The 25,143-nt window shown below is 39.5% G+C and overlaps 1 protein-coding gene across 2 annotated transcripts in view; it reads left to right on the top strand.

Annotated features, from left to right (window-relative positions):
* Nucleotides 1-4,269: 4,269 nt before the first annotated feature.
* LOC107507209 (desmoplakin) overlaps nucleotides 4,270-25,143 on the top strand; it is a 40,696-nt gene continuing 19,822 nt past the window's right edge. The window contains exons 1-7 of one of the 2 annotated variants that reach the window (XM_036237297.1): nucleotides 4,270-4,836; nucleotides 16,636-16,738; nucleotides 18,661-18,809; nucleotides 19,516-19,690; nucleotides 22,669-22,797; nucleotides 23,766-23,816; nucleotides 24,722-24,883. In XM_036237297.1, the coding sequence (XP_036093190.1) occupies nucleotides 4,637-4,836; nucleotides 16,636-16,738; nucleotides 18,661-18,809; nucleotides 19,516-19,690; nucleotides 22,669-22,797; nucleotides 23,766-23,816; nucleotides 24,722-24,883 (969 nt within the window). In that variant the 5' untranslated portion in view covers nucleotides 4,270-4,636. The remainder of the gene's footprint in view (nucleotides 4,837-16,635; nucleotides 16,739-18,660; nucleotides 18,810-19,515; nucleotides 19,691-22,668; nucleotides 22,798-23,765; nucleotides 23,817-24,721; nucleotides 24,884-25,143) is intronic. The other variant, XM_016138251.2, reaches the window with a different exon arrangement.

Here is a 25,143-nt window from a genome sequence, read left to right as displayed (position 1 = left end):
TCATTTGAAGAAAGAGTTCTGAGGCTGTAAAAGTTTTGAAAGCAGCAGGTATAAAAGTTCTTTTTAAGATAGCTTTCATTTCTGAAATTCTCTATAGGATAGAAAATTTGAATTCCCTCAATAAAAGTTGAGTAGGTAGGTATTCATAATTTTTTTCATATAGGTTAGCACTTTATATATCCAATGTTTGCTGATAATTGGGTTTACCAGCTGTAATCTGCATCTTGACTTTATATTTATAGAAGTTTGAGTAAATGTTTCAATCCTAGCATAACAGTCTCTGACAATCATGACAAGCTTAAAAAGTTACTTGGAGACTATATTAAAAAATAACTCATTTGGCTCCCATATTATATTTATTGACTATGTAGCTTTCCCACTAAAATTAATGTGAGTTGTTGTTTACTTTGGTGGGTTAGAAGTCACTTGGCCTAGGGTCGCCCCTATATGGTCCATCACTGTGCTCACAGTTACCTGTACCCTTAACCTCCAGTCTCCCCCACCTGGCAAACTTGGGCTCTTAGTGAAAAAGAGGACTAGGCAGGAATGCATGGGTGAATCTCCCAAATCCACACTATCCAAAAAAAGGCAGTCAAAAAACGTACTCTTAAATGATGAAAAAAAAATAGAATATTTTATAAGATATTATCTGTGCAGAAACCAAAACAAATGGCAGCAAAGAAAAAAAAACAACTACAGTGACAGAAACCGTATTTGAAATTTAATTTCTTAAAAGTTAACCACCTTCCCGACAAAAACAAAAAATAACTACAAACAGAAAAATTATCCTGTTTCTGGAAGATGCTTGAACCAAGGAACCAAGGAAAATAAATATAGTTCTGGTCAACTATATATATATATTTCACCAACGTTTTTCTTCTTCTGAAATGAAATTTATTTGGTTTATCAAACTGCTTTCTTCAATGAAAACTTTGAATAGTTTCAACAGCTTTAACTAGGAAAGCGATTTGATTTTTGTGATATTGAGAATCCAGATTTCATTATTTGTGGAAGATTCTAATTTATTTATACAAATGGAAAAGTAACAAAGAGTAAAGATACACACACACACACACATATATTTACTAAAAATTAAATTGTCTGACATTTTAAGCATTAATCATTTTAACCATTAGGCATTTTCTTTATCTCACCTTATAGTGCCAATTCTAGCTTCTGTAGTTCCTATCTGTTAAAATACTACTCCCCTGGCAGGCAGAACAGCTCTTTTCACTGACAGGTTGTAAATCTTGCCTGTGGCAAGGGGATATCAATTACCAACAGATATGAGAAAGTTCCCATGGGATTCTGAGCAAGTAAATGATTCCTTCAGCTCACTTAAATTAAGGTGCTCTGTTTAGTTTTAAAAATGTGCTCAGGATACAGTTGATGCCTCTTTCCTAACCGCAAGGTCATTTCTAAGGTCAAGCAGAGAGAAAGTTAAGTGTCAGTGATCTGTCTCTAACAGTATAAAGGGGAGCTATCTACAAGTGGCAGAGAAAAAATAGCTGACCTTACTCAGGTCAGCTAGGACTTGGCCAGACTTCAGATTCTGAACTTTTAAAATCTAGTTGTAAGAAATGAGCTACTTTAAAACCCTCTGCTGTGCTCCTGTAATTCTATAAACATAACTTTATGATAGCATACCTAATGTTGTATTATAATGATTTATTTTCATGTTGCAGACTTGATACCCTACAGACCAGGAGCTGTATCATGTTCGTGTGACCATTTACTATGTGTGGTACATAGTAAATGTTTAGTAACTGCTTTTTAAATAAGTGAAGGTTAAATGTCTCAAAGAGAGAAAGCTTTATTGATTCACATGAGGGCTAAGACAGAAACAGGAAAGGTTAAAATTTCACATCCAGCAAAGAGCTTTTGCTTTAATGAGTGGTCCCTTATCTTTATATAATGTTTCAGTTTTCAAGAATGTTCACATCTTTTATCTCATTTGATCCTCATTGTAGATCTAGAAAGTTGGCAGGGCAAATATTATTATTTGCACTCCATACATGAGGAAATTGAGCTCTTCCCCAAGTAAATTATAGCAATAAATCAGAACTATGGCCCTCTGATCCCCAGCCTTCACTGTGGGCTCTTCCATGAGAGAAGCCAACTTAGTCAACTAAGTGTGAATGTCTGGATTCCATCTATCACGTCAACCTACTTTCTCTTATCTTCCTTTATCCTTTTTGGACAAAGATAGTAAATGAAAGTCATTGATTCCCCAGACCTGGCAGCGATTTTTCCCTGCCCTTCTTCAGGTATTCTGAGCTGAATACCTGAAGAAGGGCAGGGAAAAATGGCTGCCGGAGGTGTGTAATTGATTAGTTGTGCTTTTCATCTTGTCCCCTGTTTCGTAAATAGACTGAACAGCTCTTTAAAGTCTGACTGGTGTTTGTGCCTGTGGCTACACAATGTGAGCTCACAAAGGGCCCCTGAATTGAGTGGAGCTTTCGTCACTAGTGAGAGGAGGTTCATAGACATATGTTCTTTTTAAGGAGAATTCTACAGTGCAATTGCATGATCTTATTGTTACATATCATTGGAATAAAGGAATCCCTGAATTTTTAAAATTTAAGTTTACTGTAACATTTTTAAGGACAGCGACTGTGTCTTGTTCACTGTTGTACTTTCTGAAGTCTAGCATTGGCCCTTTCAGATTGTAGATTATAATTATTTGCTGAACAAATGAGGTGCATAGAGGAAAAACATCTTAAATCAGATTTTGTACATTATGCACTTACAGCCCCAAATGGCTTTTCTTGCTTCCAACCAATAAATATGCTGGGCAGCTTGCGCTGGGGCCGACGTGCAGCTATTGATTCAATTTTAGAAGAAACACTGTTTGTGTCTATACACCAGTGTTCATGTAATCATTTGAACACTTTACTGCATTTACCTTTACAAAAAATGAGAGGAAATTGAGACAATTATGAGAATGACTAGGTGCACTAACAGTGGTGAACTTTTATTGTATGTTTCAGCTTCTTGGATTTAAGCCCGTCAACTCTGTGGTCAGTTGTGAAGAACAGGACACTGTCAAAGATTTGTGCCTAAAAAGCAAGGTCTAATTAGGGGTGCTATAATATGAGAACATTTAGGAAACTTCCCCTATGACCTTTTACAACTTGTAAATGTGGTTGTTTTTGTTCTTTACAGTTCATAAACATTTCAGAAGAATTGTTTAGGAAAGTAAGTTAATCGGCATCACTTTGGAAGATAATATTTATTATAAAGATCTTTAAATGTTTTTTAAAGAGTAACTTTGAATAATTTCCCAAATTATAAAAACAACTTTTTATGGACGGTGTCACTGGGTCTCTATCTAAACAGAGGTCACTGAGACTATTGTGTAGTTCACCCTCAGCCACTAACTGGGAGGGGTCCTGAAGCAAGTCGCTGGAATGTTCTGGCTCACTGTTACTCATCTGTACCAAGTAGATGATCTCTGTCCAGGTTTCTTTGCTGCTTTCAGAGATTGAAGTCCTTGGAGGGCTGAGTTGGGAAAGGGCTGGGTTTAGGGAGAAGGTGCTGTAGGGTGTGAGAGACAATCTTTCCCAAGGCTCTTTTAGAAAATTTGCCAACTGGAGTCTGGGGAGTGGATGTCTTTGTATTTTCTAGTTTAAAATAATTACGAATAAGCAAAATACAAAGAAGTTCAACTTATATTTTCATGTTACCCCACGGAAAACGGGGTGTAGTGTTCTTATCTTCATGCCAAATAAATTATTTACCACAAAGACTTCCTCAGAAAGGAGTGGTTGATTATGTGTAAAAAATCGTTTTACATGTCGGAAATAAGACTTCTGAGGCAAAATTCTGGATTACTGAAATAAGACAAAATTCAAAAAAGCCCCCAAACAAAACGGCATCATCTAAGCATTCTCTCCTCAATTATGCTTCTAGTCAAAGCTTGATCGACACGTTTCTAGGAATGAGCAAAACTCAATGTTTAATAAGTAATTGTCCAATTGAACGGTTCTTTCTTTTCATCTTATTTCCACCTTGGGGACTGTAGAATAGTCCAAAGCAGGGGCCACCGTCCCGCCACCGCAGCCAGAGCGTTGTGCGCAGCGGCCCCTGCAACTGCACGTCCTTTCTTCGGTCGCCGCGCCCGAGGCGTTCGGGTCTCGGGCGACCCCGCCCCTCCTCGTTACTCAGGCCTCGGTGGCGCAGGGCGGAGCCGCAGGCTGGAGGGCGCAGGTGGGGCGGGGCGGCCGGAGCGCGTCGGTGACACCCGCTGGGGACGGCGGAGCGCGGCGGCCGCACCCCGCCCTGGGAAGAAACCGGCCAGGTGTGGCTCGGCGCCTGGTGCCAGCGGGGAGGAGACTCGCGCCCCACCAACCAACACCAACACCCAGCTGCGACCCAGCTCCTCTGCGCCCTTGCTGCCCTCCGAGCCACAGCTCTTCCTCCCGCTCCGGCTCCCCGCCCGTCGCCGACGCCGGCGCCCGACCTCCGCCCCCAGCGGCCGTGACGGCCCCGGTGGACGCGCGAGTCCCCGAGACACTTCTGCACTCCCCACCGCAGTTCCCGGTTTTGGCCTTTCCTTCAAAGCCCTCCGCCTTCTCGCAGCCGGTTGTCCTCGCTTATGTCTCGGCGCTGAGCGGCTCTCTGAGTGCCCGCCGATATGAGCTGCAACGGAGGATCCCACCCGCGGATCAACACTCTGGGTCGCATGACTCGCGCCGAGTCTGGCCCCGACCTGCGCTACGAGGTGACCTGCGGCGGCGGCGGCGGCGGCGGCGGCGGTGGCGGCGGCGGGGGCACCAGCAGGATGTACTACTCCCGGCGTTACACGGTCACCGACCAGAACTCGGACGGCTACGGGTGGGTACCAAGGCGGTACGGGAGCGCGCGGCGTGCGCGGGGCTCCGGGGCGAAGCTGCGGGGTCTCCTCACTCCTAGCAGAACCAGTCTCAGCCCGTTGGGAAGGAGAGGGACAGTCCTCCCCTGACGCACGGGGACACCAAGTCCAGAGAGAGGAAAAGTCTTTTTGCCCGAAGTCATGAAAGCATTTCCTGTTCCCGCTGGGGCAGGACCCAGGTGCCTGACGCCCGTTGCGCTGCGCAGACCTGTGTGGGGGTGTGTGCAAGCCGGGATTCAGTCCGGTCGTTGTCCGTTCCCGGGAGCCGGGCCGCTGGAGTTTCGGCTGCTTCCAGGACTGTCCCTTGCACGGCAGGCCTGGGCTGGCATCCCCTTTGTCCCGACCCAAGGGTGGAGAGGCCAGGCAGGCGGGGCTACGACAGCAAAACCCAACTTCTCTAACTAACCAAAAGTAAAACGGCAAAGGAGAGGGGCTCCGGCCCGTTCAGCGGCCAGGGTCGGAGTCGGCGTTCCGCTGTGTCTACTGGCCCACTCCAAATTCCTGGTCACCCCGAGACCATGTCGGCAGCGGCGCCTGGGCTGCTTGGCCACCCAAGAGCTTTTGTAAAGAGGTAGCGTTCCGGCCGCTCAGGGTCCGGTCCCGCGAAGGGCCCCCTTCGGCCTTCTCTGCTACCTAAATGAAGCTTTCCAGCGGAGGCAGCCACCTGGCCCCGGGTCCGAGCTCCGCGGGGCGATGTCTGTCCCCCTCGGTCCGCCGCACCGTAGCCCCCGCTGGCAAGAGCACCTGTGGCCCCGCGCCTGCGCTTTGTTTTCCTCTTTTTATAAAGCACCGGAGAAACGACCTCATTGTCTTGGTCGTGGAGCGCGGCGCAGGGTCTTGCTCCCTAAGCAACTGGGGGTCGGCAGGGGCGGCAGGAAGGCGCCGGGTCCCACCTATGCGGTTGGGGTTAGGCCCTGGCCAAGGTGCCCCAGGGAGGCCCAATGAAAAGACAGGTTCTACTTCTCGGGATCATCGAGGAAACTGATCGAGGGGGCCATTTGGGTGGCTGAGCAAGATAATGAACCTGCGTTTGCCCGGGCCCCGGTGTTGGGCTCGGGATGTCCACGTGAGCCGTGAGAATTATGCAGCCCGCACCCTCCCCGCCCCCTCACACCCTTGCACCCACATGCCATTCCAGTATAGGGCTTTTGGGAAAGTCGCTTGAATTGCAGAACATAATTTACCCAGCCTTGTGGCCTCAAGTTGAGAGAAGCAACTTGAATACACTCCAGGGGGTTTTAGTTGGGCCATTGGTTTTGAAGGCAGAGAGTACTCAAGTTGCAACCTGGTTTTTTTTTTTCCCTCTTTCTCTCTGCCTCCCTCTATATTTTCCTGGAGCATCTTGATAATTTATTTTGCTAATTGTGAGTTAGCAAAGAATTTTCTTAATCTTGGTGCTCTTTGTTTTCTGAACAAAATGCACCTGGGGATTTCCAGGAAAAATGTGCCAAGCAATAGGGAGAATGGGGAGAAACATTTTCCAGTTTTTACTTTGGTTTTTAAGTTTGTTTTTAAACTTGGCCAGTCCTTGGAAATCACCTTAAAAAAAAAAAAAATCCGCACATTTAAATCCAAGCCAGAATTTATAAGGATTCTTGAGCAGCTCTTTTTTCCAGCATTTTATGAAACAAGTTGTTTTGTTTTGTTTTTAAATGTTTCTGTTATCCTAAAGTCAATGTTTTTAAATTGACAACATTACCGTTGGCTTCTTGTAGAAGAAATCATTAATTAATATATTTGTTAATGAACTGCGTAAAGATACGTGGTTTATAAGTATTCATCGCTGAAACAAAATTTTGGAGAGGCCCATTGTTTTCTCATAGTACAGTATCATTTCTTTTGTCTGTTTTTTCCAACCTAAAAGCTGTTTATAAACCTGTCAAATTTTTATATCTGAGAAAGGCTGACTCCAGTGAAAAATTACCTAAATCTGGGAAGTGTGCTTTTATGCTCATTGATGTTAATCTGCCGGGTTAGCGGGGCTTCAGGCTGTAGGGGCTCAAGTCAGCATGGGATCATTCCAGATCATTTCCAGATCGGGTGCTGGAGTTACTCCAGCCTGCCCCATCCTGGCCTGAAGAGCTGCTGTCGACCCTTCTTTAACTGAGTAATTAACCCAATACAAAGTAGCCCGCGAATGCTGACTTTTGCATTCATTTTAAAATAACGGCGACTAATGGACGAGAGACAGAGCTTGCGCCCACACCCGTTTCCTGGTGCGGAGGAATTTGTTTGTTTGTGGCACTCACTTGGTAAAAGGGGGATGCCACTTCTGACACGACTGCCCTGAGCTAAATGGATGATGATTATAAATTTAATAAATGCGTTTCTGACCAAACATTTTTCTAAATAAAAGTGTTTTGTTTTTAAAGCACAAAGCTAGCATGAAAACAGCTGGTTGAATTTAAACTAATTTATTTCAAAAACTAATACTTTATTGGCTGAATTAGATTGACGATTTTTGAAATAATCAGTGTTTCTATTTAGCCTTTCCCTAAAAAAGTAATTTGAGTGTGTAGAGCTCAGATCTTATTTTAACTTTTAAAGTGACTTTAAAACATCTTCTCTTTGTCCTTAACATTAATAACCTTGTCATTTTTAAAAAACAGTATTATGTATAACTTCTAATTCTCCCTTATTCCCTGACCTGTCTTGTGCCTTCTTTATATTAGGCTGGATGGAATTTGTATCAACTTTATTTAATTTCTTCTTGAGCTCTACTTAATATTTTAAAGTTTGGTAAATGTTACATGCTTGATAACATAATAGGTATATTTTTGAAAATGTAAACTGGATTTTTCTTGTATAGGGTGCTATATTGTTTTCAATTAAGGCAGAATTACTCTAGTTTTATTCCTATAGTTCAAAGAAATTACAAATCTGTAATGAAATTTGGTAGCCAAGTGAGAAAGTCCCACAGTTAAATCTTTCACTGATCAAAGTGTAGATTGTGTAGGAGGATTAAAAGCTGGATATCGTCATTAAGCTTCAGAAATCTGTGGTTATAATGCTATTACTTTTCTCCAGAACTCATGATTTCAAAACCAAAACACATGTGATTGCTATTTGATATATATTTTAAGCTGTTTTAAGCTACCTTTTAAAAGTAGCCTATATATTAGCATGAAATAAACAGGTCCATTTATATTGAATTTTAGAGTGGGAGGGAATGCAAAGGAGTACAAAAACCTTGCTTTTCCACTTGAGAGACCAGATTAAGATTGCCGCAAATCCCTGAGTCCGCTCATGGCTGAGTCGGCACTAGAATCCAAGGTCCCTCCCCTCTGTACTGCTGTCATCCTGTGCTTTTAGACTATATTTCTTGTGTGTTACACTAGACAATCCTGTTCTTATATGATGAAAGTATCTCTATTTCTTCATTCATTCAGTAAATACTTACTGAGCATCGGCTCTGTTAGGTGTCCTGAGTTTCAAAGCTGAAAATACAAAGGCTTTTTGAAAAGAGCAGATGCTCTTTAAAGGAAAATAAGTACACAAGTACTATAAAATACAAAAGGATAATGGACGGGAGGGGTTATAAATGAATCAGAGGCTTCATAAGGAGACAAGATAATATCTTGTCTCCTTATGAAGATTACATCTGTAGTAAGACTTGAACTAGTAAGACTTATAAAGGAATTTGGTGTTAAATTAGACTTCGGAGTATTTATTTCAGCTGGACAAGAAGGATGGGTAGAAAGCATTTCAGAGGGAGCAGAAGAGCATGAGAAAGGTCTGAGAGGTGGGAAACCAGGAGCTAATTCAAGGCCTGTAGACTGATGGCTTTTCTCAGCATTTGTTCTATGTGGGGAAGTGGTTAAGACCTAAGGAGAAAAGATAGGTTGTGACCAGAGCCTGGGGGGCCTTAACATCATGGTGAAGAATTTGGATAGGCTGAGGGGAGCCATTGCAGATTTTCATCAAAGCCAGTGAAGGCCTCCTGCATTTGAAGAGCAGGAAAATGGTATTGTCTTAAGTGAGCTTTTGGATTGTTTCTGTGGTCACAATGTGCAGCATGGCATGAAAGGGGGAGCCTAGCTGCAGGGTGGAGTTGCTTAAGGGAGCAATTACACCATTGAAGGAGAGAGCTGATAAAAGTCTAGTCCAGGTTGGTGGCAGTGGGACAGGAAAGTAGATACTCCTGGGTGAAGAGGCAGCTTCAGCTAAGAATTGGATGTAAGAGGCAAGGGAGAGTCTGAGAAAACAGAGGGTTGGGTGACTAACAGAATAGATTTTCTAAATGTTTTTCTGGGAAATGATTACAAAGTAAGATTCAGCTTAGCTTAATATGTGGCAGATAACATTTGCATGGTTATTAAGTTTAAGTACATTACATATTTTATAAAAATGTCAGATCAATGGTTAATAATGGTTATGATCACCTGGCAAACACCTATAATGTGCTTGGTATATTATATATTTATCTCAAGTCTCATGACAAAGTACCCATTTTACAGATGGAAAACTTAGGTTAAAGTAGTTAAATAACTTGGCCTTGATCACACAGCTAGTTGGGGGTTGAGCTACATTTGAATACAGTATACCACAGTGACTCAAGACAAGATCAAACTATGAAATTGTAGTTATCAGAATTCATCTTTTCTACTTGTAAACTCTTTGGTCTAACATGTTTTTACTTTTTAATTTTTTGCATTCCTGTAAAATATTTATTTCTTAACTATTGTGTTTTTTTCATTAATACTCTTGTAGAGTTTCCGTCTACTTAGGAAAAAAACATATTATGATGCTGCACTAAGCCAACTAATTGTTGGCCACGTCTACAAAACGGCTTTCAATGGTACTTAATTTTTTCTCTAAATATGGGTATAATTTCATTGTTCAGGTGACTGTAGTGTCTTGGGAAAGAAGAAAAACTGCTGATGCCCCTGATGCCTCAATGCTGACTTCGTAGGGTGGAGCAAAGGAAGGCCTGGGTGTGACTTGGAGAGTCTAACGCAATTCTCTGCTAACCAGTCTTTCCAGAAGAGGTGGTTCTAGAGTGCTTCTTTAGTCTGGTGGCACTGGTACTTGGAGCACTGCCCCACCCTTTGTCTTTCTCTTTCTCTGTCTTGCACTTAATGGGAAAATGGTCAGGCGTGGTTCTAATGTTGAAACTATCACCCAACACTTAAGTGAGCCACTTATTTTAGGCAATGTCCTATAAAATGCTGTTGCAGCCCAATAATTTACACCTTATCACCTTTGGTGTTGGAAGGGTCCAAGACCTTCAAAGATGACATAGATGTGAAATCTACATTTCATGAAAATGATGACATGTTAGTAAGAGGTTACGGTAAATAGGTCTAAGTTTTTGTTTGGATTTAAAAATTCTGACACCTAAAAAAAAGAGAAGTTGGCTTGTTGATGGATAATCAGAAGATTGTAAATGGGTTTTTTTAGGCTTCAGAATGAATGTAATTTTTCACACAGAGAAATAATTCAGAATAGAAATCCCTATTTTGACCCTGAATTTGTAAGGACTAAATATTCACATATCGTCCCAGCTTAACAAAAGAAAGATACAGATCTTTTCCTGAATTTTCTTAGCCCTTCGATAAGTTTCTTTCATGTTCTTAGAATATATCATCCTCTTTGAACTATCTCAAACTATTATTTTCTGGTTTTTGTAGGTAATTTTAGGAACCTCTGCAATGCCTCATGCTTAGTACCTAATCCATTTCTTCTTTTCTGTCTTTTTTTTTTTTCATCTCACCCTCAATTTGCTGCAAGATATCCTTAAAATTATGAACTATGGCAAAAATCACAAAGTAAAAAATCAAAATGAAATCAGAGAACCATGTCATAACAGCAGCAGCAGCCAACAGCCTAAGAGCTATCTTACAGTGAGGATTTAGTTTCTGCTGGGCTTACAGACGTTAGTAGCTCCACTAAGCATCATGCCAACCCCAGGAGATGTGTGTGCCTCCACGTTGCAGATGCAGAAACTCCAGGCACAATGAGTCTAACTTGCTCCAGAGTCATAGGCTGTACAATCAGAAGTGGCTGAGCAGGGAGTGGACTCCCAAGTCTGCCTCACTTCAAAGTCTGTTTGAAGTTAATGATACGCGATCAGTTTACCTCTCTCCCCTAATCCACCAAAAACTGAAAATAATAAACATGCAAAGGAAGTGAAACTTTATTATTAGAGCACTGCTTCCAAAGCTCCTAGGTGAGGACAGAATGAAAGAACAGAGGAGGCCCTCCTAAAATTTATAGGGCAAAAACACCCTTTTTTGCTCACTGTTGCTTGAGGGTGGTGGTAGGGTAGATGTACTACTTGATCAAGCTTTGGAAATCAGGGTAATGAGATGGGTGGTAATATCCTCATATCAGTCTTTTATTGGACTTTGTTTACTTCTACTTTACCAAACCAAACAAACATGCATTAAATACCTTCTGTGTGCAAACTCTGTATTGTCAGGTGCATGTGGGACTTTGCTCTCTAGGAGTAGGGAAGACAGGTGTGTAAATAACTAGTGCAGAATGGGGGCAGAAGTGTGGGCAGGAAAGCTCAATAGAAGAGGAAACTTCGCTCTGTAACTTCTGAAGGATGGTAGTGTTTAGTGAGTCTTGAAGGTAAGGTATTGTCCTTAAGTGAAGAAGTAAAAATATTTTTTTCAACAAACATTACATTTTTTCCTTTTAAGATTTTAAAAAGAAACTCAAACAAGATAGTATATGTGAAAATGCTTTGAAAATTATAAAGAGCTAAGCAAATTGGTTTTAAGATCAGTATTAATGCATTACATACTTTGTATTTCCAACAAATATTTATTGAGCTTTTCAGAAGCCATTATTTCCTGAACTTGAATACAAAGAGACACAAGACACTATTCCTGGCACATGTACAGGATCCTATGTTGATGGAATGAACAAAAGAAATACCAGAGATTACAGGGACAGAATGGGGGGTGGGGAGAGAGAGGGATAGAGATGAAGGAATGAAAGAAAGGAAGGAAAGAAGGAATCCAGTGGGAGAGAAAGTATGTACATAAAAGAAATACGGAGTTAGGTGGCACGGGCCACATGTATCATGAACAGACAAGATGATTTTAAAATTACTTTTATAAATCAAGGAAGATAACTTGTTAAATATTTTTACCTTGTAACGCTGCTTGCCTCTCTTCAAAATAATTTTCTTTTATTCTCTCCTATAATCTTGGCAACAAGTGTTAAACTAATGCCTTAAGACAGATAATTTTGGAGTCATTTTTAAAGAAAAAAAGTGTTATTTAGAGGTAATGAAATAAAACATAGAAAGCTCTATGATATCATTCACATATTCATGTGCTCCATCTTTGGATTAAAATCCAGAACGCATTTTCCTTTTAACCACTGACGAATGAATCTTTAGGCAAACTGGTGGAACCATTACTTGTTTAAACAAGTTAGGATGAACTTCAAAATAAATGTTTGTGCAGACAGGCTCTTTATAGTATGAATCATTTATCCTTGTGAGTTTGAAGATAAAATACTTTTTAAAAAGTTGAACAATTTTAAGAACAAATGTTATTTTTTTTTCAAGGACAGCTGTTAATTTTAATTTAGAAGTCAATACTTTTTTGATTGATTTGGCACAAGTGAGTTTTTTCTCCCTTTTAATATGATATCTTTTATCTTCCGTGCCACTGAAATAGGATTTAGAAATTGAATTTGTTAGTACAGTTCCTAACATGGTTTAAAATCACTGCACCCCTAACACCTGTATGTACCAGTATGAAAAATTTCTTTGAGGCTAGGGATTTTTTAAATCCTTATGTACTTGTTAAATAGTAAATTTATTAAAAGTGGTTTTCCATATATGATAGAATTTTGCATTTTCCCAAAGTGCACTCTGTGAATTAAAAAGGAAACTCTTTAGACAGAATATAGACTTTTGTATTATTTTCAACAGGAAGAATGAATTTGGTGGTTTCATAACATAGAGTTATAGAAAGAGTAAGCTAGAGAAATCTTAGCTACTATCTAACTCAAGAGATGGAAAACTGATGTCTAGAAAATTTCTGAGATGAAAAAAAAGTTCTAAAATTGTTATGTGGTCAATAAAAAATAGAATTTGACTTAGAAAGTTTTGAATGACACTCAACTTTTAAAAAATGCACATCTTCCCTGCTGCAAGCTTTCCTGGCTCTCATGCTGAGGAATCCAGCACTGCACAGCATTGAGTGTCTGACACGCACTAACCCAAAGGGTTAAAATTGTATCTACTTGCACTTCCTCCTTGATTTGGGAATAGCCAGTTTTTTGTGGATTCTTCACCAGGCTAAGACAGCACACTGCAATGTGAGGGTGGGTTCTCTTTTCTCAGTCAGTAAACCTCAGGGGCCTGAATCTCCCTTCCTCCACCTCTTTTCTATGGATTGAGCATGAGCTACTTAAAAGGTGCCCTTTCTCACCTTGGACTGAAGTGAGATTCTTACAAATGAAAGATAGGAGAGGTAGATTTTACTTTAAAGACCAGATGAAGTGTTGAAAAGTTATGGATAAAATGAAATTTGGTTAATCAGATCATACTTTCCTATAGACAAATAGTAATACCAAAGATTCATCATTACATTGTTCTAACACTTTAGCTTTTCATTGTTTTGACTCTTAAAGAAATCAGATTTTTGTGCATTCCTCTTTCCCATACATTTATTAATTTTTTTACTGAAACGTCAAGCAAAATGCATAAGGTTTTAGCGGGTATCAAGGGCATGTATGGTTAATACATGCAAGTTCTTTAATAAAGCATGAACAATTCTTTTTAGTATTAACAGTGTATGAAGTTCCCTGTTTTTTTCTCTTTAAATTCAGGTATATTTAGGTGAGGGGGAGCAAATAAGATGACTTATCTTTATAGAGACATAAACTGCTCTCTATATAAGTAGGAATGTCTTCTAAAAGTAGGACGGAACCAGAAAAATGTGGGAAGGTCACTGATTTAAGCCAACATTTAATTGCCTTACCTTTCTATTTCCTGCGTACAGTTAATTTTTAAGTATCCTGTAACTCAGGGCTTCCCAACCCTGGGCTGCAGACCCGTAGTGGTCTGTGGCCTGTTAGCAACTGGGTCGCACAGCAGGAGGTCAGCAGCAGGCTAGTGAGTGAAGCTTCATCTGTCTGCAGCCACTCCCCAGCACCAGCATTAGCATCACTGCCTCAGCTTCACCTCAGATCATCAGGCATTAGATTCTCAAAGGAGCACAGGTCCCTGGAGCCAAAGCATTGGGGATTGCTGCTGTAACTAACTACTTTAGTAGTTTGTAGAAAGAAGCTGGTGAGTTTGATATTTTGTTGTCAAATTAATTTGGCCATAAACTCACTTTAAAAAGACTTGTATGTATTCCCTGGGAAACATGCCAGATCTCTCCCCTTGAAACAACAATAAGCTGAACATCTAAAACTCAACAAAAAACACCCAAATTGCACACTAGCATGTCTGAGCGTGGAATCTGCACATAAGAGCTACCACAGGTTTTAAAACTTTATTTGCATATTAAAAATGTACATTCCAGTTATTAAAATTATTTGAACAATAAAAGAAAAAGACTTGTACGTACATTTTGGTATTTTCATTCACAACTGAGCTGGGCCTCCCTTTTTTTTTTTCAAGCACATTTTGATTTTGGAATAATTTTACATTTCAAGACAAGTTGCAAATATACTCGAGAGTTCTCATATACTCCTCACCCAATTTTCCCTGCCTCTGTCTACTAGCTCAGTTTGTGATAGTTCTTACAGTAGCACACATTATTAAATTAGTCAGGAAACTCTGACTTTCCATTGTGCTAAGAGATAGCCCTTTCATTTACATCCTGGGGACTGGCATTCTTTGCAGGAATTACTCTCTGAACCAAACTGTTGAACAGAATTACTAAATGTTTCAGTAGAAAAGTACTCTCATCCCCCTTGAATAAAAGAAAACACATATAATTTATATAGGACCTTTCTAATTCTTTATCCATCCATCCTAGGGTTCTAAATGAGGTTTCTGTAGTTCTAATTTTTTTCGCTTTGTCTCTTGAATTTCTTTCCTCTATTTTATAATAGGTACATTTTGGAAAGTATTCTGATTCTAAGTCAATTGGAATTTTGTACAAGTTTGGACAACCGACGTAGTCTTGTTTATATCTCAGCAGTATGGGATTGTGCCAAATTTTCTGTATAATTCTGAGTGGAAGAAAGAGACTGACTGCATTCATGGGGCGTGGGGTGTCCTGGTTTTGATAGGTGGGCCGTTCAGGTGGGCATGTTGCCCAGGCCTGCCTGGAGGAGCCATGTCATCATCTGGGAGTGGTTCCCAGGGGAAGCTTGGTTCCTCACCCACGCAGATTCAGCTAGTGCTGGCTTGTTGGGGAGCCTTGCTTACAGGGAGGAACTGCAAATAGATGGCAGAGAGAAAGTCAGTGTTTTCCCAGTGTGAAATGGCACGGAATCAGGCACAGAGGGAGTAGTTTCCCACATTCTTGCGATTTTTATCCAATCTATGTACAGCCTGTGATTTTCAAACCTTTTTTTAAAACAGTGAAATTCTTTCTTTATAATACATACAGACACCCACACCCCCACGCCCCTCCCACACAGACACACACGTAAGAGAAAGTCGGGTACATCAAACAAGCATTAAACAGTTTCATCAGCAGGTGGCCCTGGCTGAAGGGCTGGGTAGCTCTGAGGCCCTGTGAACAACTCAGGCCTCTTGTGGCACATTCATGAGGACTTTTCCTGGACAGTAAACAATAATTTAATATGCTTTAAATCTCTCTTAAATTAAACTGTAGTAGGCTGTGCTGCAACATAATTTATCTTGGCAAATTAAAAAGTAAGACTTTTATTATACCATGTTCTTTTTATTTCTATCTGGAGCAAATTAAATTCCCATAATCTTTTTAAAAGATGGAACCTCTACAACATTCTTCTTAAATATCACTGTTGTTTTAAGGTTTCTTCCATATGTCTTCTAGAAAAGTGCTTCATTTAAAATGTATATGTGGATGAGCATCATTGCAGAGAAAAGTATTTTAGGGCCATCTTGAAAGGAAAAGTGGCTTGTTTTGCATTAAAGATCTTTAACTCTCCCATCACTTTATACCATTATTATTTTTTTTACCATTATCTTTTCTTCTGTTATTGCAGAAGATATTTTTGTCAAATAAGCTTTTCTCTTGTTTCCTACTATTTTTCTCAGCCAGTCTCGTCAGGGATACCTTCATGTTCTGGGCCGTGAAGTCTTCTCCAGAGGGAGTTGGGGTGTTGGAGGAGTAGTAGGAAGAAGCAGGAGGTGTGATGGATAAGCTGCCAGAAGTGTGTTTTTACAACCCAAAAGAGTATTTCTGGATTGGATCTTGGACCTGGGGAAAAACCTTGCTGTGAATGTCATTTTTGGGCAAATTAGTAAAATTTGAAAAAGTTCTGTAGAGTAGAAAGTGTATCCTATCCACTTTAAATGTCCTGATTTTGAGAGTTGTACTGTAGTTATACAACTGAATGTCTTTATTCTTAGGAAATACATGGTGAAATATTTTATGGCAAAGGGGCGTGATTATTCTCAAATGCTTCCCCAAAATATGTATATGTGTACACACACACACACACACACACACACACACACACACACACGAGGATAAAGGAAACTCAGCAAATGTTAATAACTGGAGAATCTGGGAGAAGGATCTATAGGAGTATTTTGTCTCATTTCGCAGCTTCTCTGAAAGCTTGAAATTATTTCAGAATCGAGAAAGAAAACTTTACATCTGCTTTCTTTGTGTTTGCCTCATCAGTCAAACTGGAACGATGTCCAGGCACCAGAACCAGAACACCATCCAAGAGCTTTTACAGAACTGCTCGGATTGTTTGATGCGGGCAGAGCTGATCGTGCAGCCGGTAAGCTTTCTCATTCTCCTCAAGTACCCTCCGCACCCAGTTAGTTGACTGTCATCGCCCTCACCTGTGCATCCTTAGTCACTGTTCTCTTTCACATACGTACAGTTTGGTGAGTATCTTTTTCAAAACAGACTGGAGAGTGATGTATAAATTCTTAACCTACTTGTAATGTTGGTTTAACAATGGGAACCAGTGCTCACACAATTTTTTTTTCAATGAATGTTTACACTACAGATTGCCACCCTTTTGGAATTGCGACAAGCCGTTATCATTTATTTTGTAATACTTTCTCTTCCTAGAAATGGTACCTGACATGTTTATGTCACTGGATCGTGATGTACACCATCAATTTAATAAGTTTTTTTTTTTTTTCAGGAAAAAAATTACTATGTTGTGAGAACAATTCTATTCGAGGTAGAAAATATGGAAAAATAAGAAATCGAAAATTGAGGACAATGATAACATTTGTGAAAGCCTCATGATATTTCTTGATATTACTGAGATAGTTTGAAATCTCATTGAAACAGGTTGAGAAATCCTGGGTTCCATGATATTTTCTGTGTGAGGTTTTTATTTTTAAAAACTGTAGCATTCACATTTGCTATGAGTTTGCTAAAAACAGACTAGAGAAAGGTGGGGCCATAGCTGCCTTTTCTTTTCCTTCCTCGATTGGCTGTATCTCTTCAGCAAAGGACTTGAGTTCTAGTGTCCTCGATGCAGATATTCATGTAGGGGTTAAATCTGGAATCTGACTCATCACAACGTACCACTGTTAAATACAGAAGGGTTTAAATCAACTGAATTTATGTGTTCTGTTTGGAAAATATCTTAATGTTCTAATTTCTTAATTTTAGATATTGTGTGGGTTCTAGTTATTAAAAAATAACTTGAATTAATGTAAAAAGATATTTGGGGCTCAGTAAACTGCCTCGATTCTAGTTCTGGTTGTTTCAAATCTCGATTTGAAACATCCTCCTCTGAATGTTCATCACAGTGCTATGATTCTTTTATGTAAAACAAAACAGGAGGCACCAGTGACCTCTTAATGAACACATACAACCAGTCCTGAGCAGTTTGCAGTGGATATGAATATGTTTTACATGTAGTTCCATAAATGTACATGGCATCATGATTTCAGCTTATTTTTACTTATATTCACTGAGGTGCAGTGATGTCAGGGAAATGTACCATATTTGTTGACATTTCTGTTTAGAGAAATAAGGCTTATTTGGCTGAAGCCAAACGAAAGCAATTGTAAAATTCTAGAGAAAGCTCACATATATGGCACTGATGCAGCAGCCTTTTGCATACAGAGGAAGCTTTCCTTATTTTTTTTTAAATAAACCTTTTTATTTTGAAATAATTATAGGTTCACAGCAGTTGTAAAAATAGTACAGAGCAGTCCTGTGTATTCATTACCCATCTTCCCTCAAAGGTGACATCTCACGTAACTACAATGCATCATCAAAACCAGGAAATTGATTAGTCCAATATAATGAATTAGACAGCTTTCTTTTTAAGAACCGAAGTCATTATTTCACAAGATATAAGAAAAGCTCAGACCTGATCTAGTATCATTGTACAGCATTCTTATTTACCACAGTGAAATTCCCATTAGGTGAGAATTCTATGTAAATATGAAAATAGGCATTTATCATATTGAAGAAAGGGAAAGATCAGCATTCAGTAAATATGCTTTTAAAAGTCTGGTAAAAATTAAAAATGCAGTCCACAAATTTTGGTTCATGAATCTCCCTATAGTTATCCCTGTTTCTCAAATTAATAAGATAGTTTTCAGTTATAAATTTTTTCGCAAAGTGGAAACGTATAATATTTGTTAACTCTACAGCAGAAGCTTTTTCTTCCATTAACACACATGAAGTTTTCATTGTGTGTTTCTTTCATATAATTCTTTCTTTTAGGAACTGAAATATGGAGATGGAATACAGCTGTCTCGGAGCAGAGAATTGGATGAGTGCTTCGCCCAGGCCAATGATCAGATGGAAATTACTGATAGCCTGATCAGAGAGATGCGGCAGATGGGACAGCCTTGTGATGCTTATCAGAAAAGGTATTGCCCAGAGAGCACGAATGCAGGCAGGCCTCATGAAGATGAATGTCATATACTCAATCTCATGACCCAGATCCCAAGGAGAGGCTTGCTTACTTGGTATTTTGTAGCTTTATGTATATCTAATACAAATTGACTAAACCCACTACCTTCATCTTTTGTGGAATCACAAAGCTGCCATGAGAAGAACTAAATTGACCTGCCCAAAGGATTGTGCTTATTTTGAAGAGCTGAGTTTGCCATGAGAGGTTAACTGTATCTCCCTCGAGGGGTCAGCAAAGGCCTTTGGCACAGCATGTGACTTTTAAGCATCTAATGTCAAATCAGGCTTAGTTTAATGAAAACAAAAATGAGACTCTTAGAGTTGGATATGCAGTTTAGAGCAGAGATGTGTAGTCTGATTTTGCTCTCAAGGTACCTGGAATTTTGCTCCCAAAATTCCCAGGGTGAAACTCGCAAGAAAGCAAAAAGTGCTACTAGGTTAAGCAAAGCCAGTGAAACTTTCTATGATGTTTCAGGCTTTGAGCATCATAATATTTAAGTTTTTGTATGCAATCAAGATGCAAATCATATGATGAAGAAATATATGCTTCAATTAAAACATTATATACTGACATAAAAGAAACTCAGAAAAGGGGAAATTTGCCCAGCACGTTTTCATAGGCTGGTCCCTGCAGTGGTATAATTGTTTTTCCTTCCTTTTCAGACTGCTTCAGCTCCAGGAGCAAATGCGAGCCCTGTATAAAGCTATCAGTGTCCCTCGAGTCCGAAGGGCTAGCTCCAAGGGTGGTGGAGGGTACACCTGTCAGAGTGGCTCCGGATGGGATGAATTCACCAAGCGTGTCACCAGCGAATGTCTGGGGTGGATGAGGCAGCAGAGGGTAAGTAAGCAACTACCAGAGGGACGAGGGCTGGTTCTCAAACGTTCCAATCCTGTGTAGGCCAGGGGTATGTAATGGCGCACGGTTAGCTCTAGGGGTCAGGCCGGAAAGAGTTTTCTGGACTTCTGCTGGTAGTGACAACTTTTTCCTCTTGGAATTTTCCTCAGATACAATTTGAAAGTGGGCTTCTATTTTGAAATGAATGAAATTTGAGGCTTTTTTCTCTTGTGTGGCTTACAGAATCAGCCTCATTGCTTTATAGTCATATTTTATCACTCAGGTAATATTTAACAGATACAATTTAATTAGTGGATTTTGACTAGCACTTACTGTGCACAATCGGAAAATCTGTTATGGAAATTTATGTGCTAAAAAACTTCATTGTTGTATTTGAGTAGTAACTGACCTCATCTGTGTTACTGAAAGGTACTTAAAAAGACAAGAACATTGTGGAGCTTGATTTTAAAATGTTAACAGATTTGGAGAGCTGGAGACAGTAAAGCTGGATATTCTGGTTTGGGCTCATTGGTTGCTTACTATATATTTTTGAAGTGTCAGCTGTCTTGTTGTACAATCAGTATGTCACTGTCGTGGGAGTGAAGTTAAGTAATGCCAACAGAAGTATGTGCTGATCCTTTCCCTAGAACCAGAGTTTCTACAAAGTATTTTTCAATGCTAATTACTGTTTTGTTGTTTTATGTAGTAATTACGTGCTACAATGAACAGGTGGCAGTAGAAATATGCCATAATCATGGAGATGTGAATTTTATAACGAAAGCCTGATACTAGATGAAGTGGTGGTGAGGCTTATGGGTCTAAACAGTCATTCATTCAGTTAACTTTTTCTCCCGCTTATTATAAGGACTATATTATTATAGAAGGCAGGGTTTATAGAGGGTAAATGTAAATTATAATCCTAGAAACTGAAATACAAACCTATTTGCATGTTTTCAAATTCTCTTCTAATCCTTTGTTAATTGAGGTATGATTGACATACAATATTATATTAGTTTCAGGTGTACAATGTAGTGATTCAACATTTGTATACATTGCAAAATTCCTTTCTAATCTTCAAATACACATTTCTTGGAGCATCTTGTATATAGGTACCATGCCAGAAAATGAGGGTTCAAAAATTATGTTCCATGGCCCTAAAAATGAATATTATTGAAGAAAACGTGACTCATACACCCAGATGCCAAATCTATCCTGAGTGAGATTAAATGCTGTGTTTAAACAGTACTAAAATCCTGTTCAGATAGGAGTGGGGGAGGGGTGGCATTCCCATTCTGTAGAATGGAGAAGTCAAAGGAAGGCCTGATGAGGCTGGAACTACATCTTCAGGATCAATAATATTAGGCGAAACAACCTTTGAACCAAATTATTAAATGCGAAATCCCCTAATTTCTTTTTAGTATGACAGTATGTAAAATGACAGTTCAGAATTTGCCATTTTCTGTATTTATGTCATGTGTAGCTTTGTAAGAATTTCTTTCTAGAAAGACTCAACACTTAAAAATTTTGGAACATGGCATTATCACATAGATTCAGCTTTCTGTTGTGTTGGGAACATTTTCTAACAGATGCAGTTGATGAGTGATGCTTTTCAAATCAGTGGCTCCTATAGTTTCAAAAGAGCTATGCAGTTTGATCACTTACTGCTGGTTTGCTCTGGGATTCTCTCAGGCCCCTTTCTTCTTATCCATTCTTTCCCTAAGCATAGCCTGCATTCTTCCTCTCACTCCCAGGAGACTGAGGTGCAGGGACCAGCTGATAAGGGAGCAGTGTCCCCAGCAGCACAATCAGTAGGGAGTCTCACATCTCCTGTGCCAGGTGTTTGTTTTGTTTCCCTGATTTGTGTTTCTGCTGATGGGCCAGTCAGATATTGTACACCTGGCTGGTAATTAGGGGCATGAGCCAGAGCCTGGCCATCTCATTAACTTTCCAGTGCACTCACCTGTTCCTGTTAAAGGCAAAATGAACTGCGGGAGAGAAGGATCAAAGTCCTGGGTAAATTTCAGTTGTCTGACTCTGAAATGGCTTCCTTTTCTGAAAGTTAGCCAAGTTTATTAGAACATGGATGTGGCTTAGAACAATGTGTGTTATGTTCTTGCTGCAATACCAGACTGGAATGTTTGCCCTTGGCATGTCTAAGAGATGACACAGGTGATTTGGAAATTTACATGAGCTCATGTAAAAGAAAGACGAGATAATAGATTTGCAACAGTATGAAATTTGTGGAAAATTGTGTTTGATTCTTATGTGGCATTCTTAAATTTGAAATAGTGGAGACTCAAACTGAAAGTTATATTTAATTTTTTAAAACTAATATAAATTCATAATCTTACTGTTGTTAACATTAACTGAAATTCAGGCATTGCGTATATATAGTAACTTCTCTTTGAAATAGGCCATAGGGTGTTTTGCTTCCTGAAAAGTAATAGTAAATACTGAATTTAGAGTTACATTTATCATAACAATTTAAGGAAAAACAAAAAAATACATTTACATTAGCTATACAGCTTGGGAATTAGTGCATGACTGAGCTTAATGAACTATTTTTGATGCACATTTTAAAATGACTGTCTATACAACTTCTATCAGTATATGTAACATACTGTATGTTAGGTATAGTATGTAGGTATGTGCACATACTACACATACATGCCACTTGCATGTGCACATGTAGATTTTTTTTTCTTTCAGAGGACATGATCTAAGTTTCAAAGATCTCATTTCTGAATCACCTCTCTTCAATCTATCTCATCTGGCTCGAACAAGTTGGGGAAAACAATTGGGAAACTTCATTAGCTGTTTGGAAATACCAAGCCTAAAAAATGTTTTTTGTATTCAAAATTGAATATTTACATTTTCAGTTTCATGTATGTCCCTTGGTACTCTGACCCCTGATGCTGTAGGTCAGGTGAGTCAGATGCACAGTATCGGCAATGAAGGGCGGACTCTCTTTCCCTCTGCAGGGGGAGATGGACATGATCTCCTGGGGCGTGGACCTGGCCTCCGTGGAACAGCATATCAACAGCCACAGGAGCATCCACAATGCCATTGGAGACTATCGCTGGCAGCTGGACAAAATTAAAGCTGACCTGGTACTTTGAAATGTTTCACTTTTGAGTCTTTAGAAAGCATACTGAAGGGTTGCATGTAATTACTGGATCCCAGGCAGTTTCATCTGAAACATTAGTTTATGATTCTTTTCACAACAGACTGGAAAATTTTAAAAATCCCGTTTCATAAATGGGGAAGTGGAATCTGATAGATCTAATAGAGATTGTGTTAACACTCGAGGTGGTGGTGGTGGGGGCGGGATGGAAGTAAACAAAAGGCTAAGGGCATAGGAGCACTCATTCGTGTGCAGTTTGTAAATAGGTATTTTTAGGGGTGGTAGTTTTTTTTCTGCAGAAAGCAGAGCCTCTCTTCAAATAGAGAAAATCTGACAATCATACAGAAGATTGAAATGTATTTCTAATTTGCTAATTGAAATGTATTTCTACTAAGGGAAATTATGTTATCATCCTGATAGCTTTCCTTTGCTGAAAAGACTGACTCGAAGCTAGGTTGAGAATTACAGCATAAAATATTCATCTGGTTTTAAGCACTTTGTTCACCCTGCCCCAGATCTTTATGCCTTTTTTTTTTTTTAATGAACAGTGCTACTCATCTTATTTTCTTCTGTCTTTCTGTTTTGCCTTACTTTCGTCCACTTAAATATCTGACCAATTTTCTCAAAGATCCAGGAAGTCCAAAATTGTTTTCAAACTTTTACAATTTTGTAACAAGTTAGTCTTTAGTGTGCTGCCAAAGTGAGCACATAAGTTAGTGTTTAAATGACAGTGATCACACCTTTGTGGAGATGACACTGCCAGGCCAGTGAGGGTTTGCTTCCAAACCAACTGGGGAAATGTCACTGTGGGTAAAAGATTTCATAGAACAAATAGTCTTTCTATCAAAGGCTGTGAAGTCAGTACCTGACAAAAAGGAAGTTTAGAGGGGCTGCTCTTTCTATACAAACTCACAAGGGAAATGAAATCATTAGCGACTGTTTGTCTTCTTACAGCGTGAGAAATCTGCCATCTACCAGCTGGAGGAGGAGTATGAAAACCTGCTGGTAAGCTGACTTATTTCTGAAGTCTCTGGGTTCAATTCAGCTAAGTTCTATAAATGTGGAGCACCAACGGGGGCTAAGGCACCTGCTAGGTATTTATACCTAATGACCCTGTAAGTACTTGGACATGTACTGAAGGGCTTGTAGATGCTAATTTCATTTCTACTGCTGCTTTTCCTTTAGAAGTAAATTTTAAATGTTTTTTTTTTCTGAACGCAGTGCCAAGTGCTATTCTATTTGCAAATTAATTGTCACGTAAATAACACTTGTTAAATACTTGCAGTTAATATAATAAAGCTTTTCCACTTGTGAGTTACAGCCTATTTATGAGGCTTGTTTTCCTTAGACAGAGGTTTACCAGACCATCATCACCATTTTGTGACAAACTCTGAATCAATTACTTGATTCATAAGAGGTATTTCCATCTCTGCCTATTTGTGTCACCCTGTCTTCACTTTTTCAATATTTCCTTATTGGCAGTGATACTTTTAAATAACTTGGCTAGTAGTGACAGTAATTTTCCTATTAAGTCTGTTGCGTGACTGATGGCACCTGAATTTTTGGGATATGAGAGAGGGCAGAAAAGGCTTGATTTATCTTTTTAAGAGTCCCATTTTCCCCTTCATAGTCTAAATATTGAACCCAAACATCAATATCTGAATCAAGACTCTTCTTGGATTAGGCTGTTTTTTTGAATCTAAAATTGCTCACTTATTCATTGCAAGTTTGGATGGATTTTTTTCACATACCAGATGGTCAGTGAATGTAAGAAGTTAACATTTTATTGATTCTTGTGCTTTTTTTTGGTAAAAGGGATCAAAAAGGACAATGCAAGTGTATCAGATATGCAGGGAATGCCATTAATCTGTATATTGTTATCTAATGCTGCTTTTGAATGTTCTGCTCAGAAAGCATCTTTTGAGAGGATGGATCACCTGCGCCACCTGCAGAATATCATCCAAGCCACATCCCGAGAGATCATGTGGATCAATGACTGTGAGGAAGAGGAGCTGCTGTATGATTGGAGTGACAAGAACACCAACATTGCTCAGAAGCAGGAGGCCTTTTCCGTAAGCCACCCCTAGTTACTTGTAGATAATTGCCTTGAGGCTGTTTTCTTGGAGGCTGCTGAGGTGGGGATGAAAGCTAAGGGCTCCAGTTACCAGGTTCTTGTCTTATTCTACCAGAAAGAATTCAAGGGTAAGTTGAACAGTGCAAGGTTTATTAAAGCAAAAGTACACATCCAAGGTGGGGAGTGTGAGCTTACTAAGAGAGAGAGAGGGAGAGAGAGAATGAATGCATGCCACAGTCTCACTAAGATGGCTGATTA

The sequence above is a fragment of the Rousettus aegyptiacus genome, unplaced genomic scaffold, assembly GCF_014176215.1.
Source record: "Rousettus aegyptiacus isolate mRouAeg1 unplaced genomic scaffold, mRouAeg1.p scaffold_m13_p_1, whole genome shotgun sequence".
In the NCBI taxonomy this organism is placed as follows: domain Eukaryota; kingdom Metazoa; phylum Chordata; class Mammalia; order Chiroptera; family Pteropodidae; genus Rousettus; species Rousettus aegyptiacus.
Note: the sequence above shows the minus strand (reverse complement) of the source record. Positions and strands in the feature narration are given on the sequence as shown.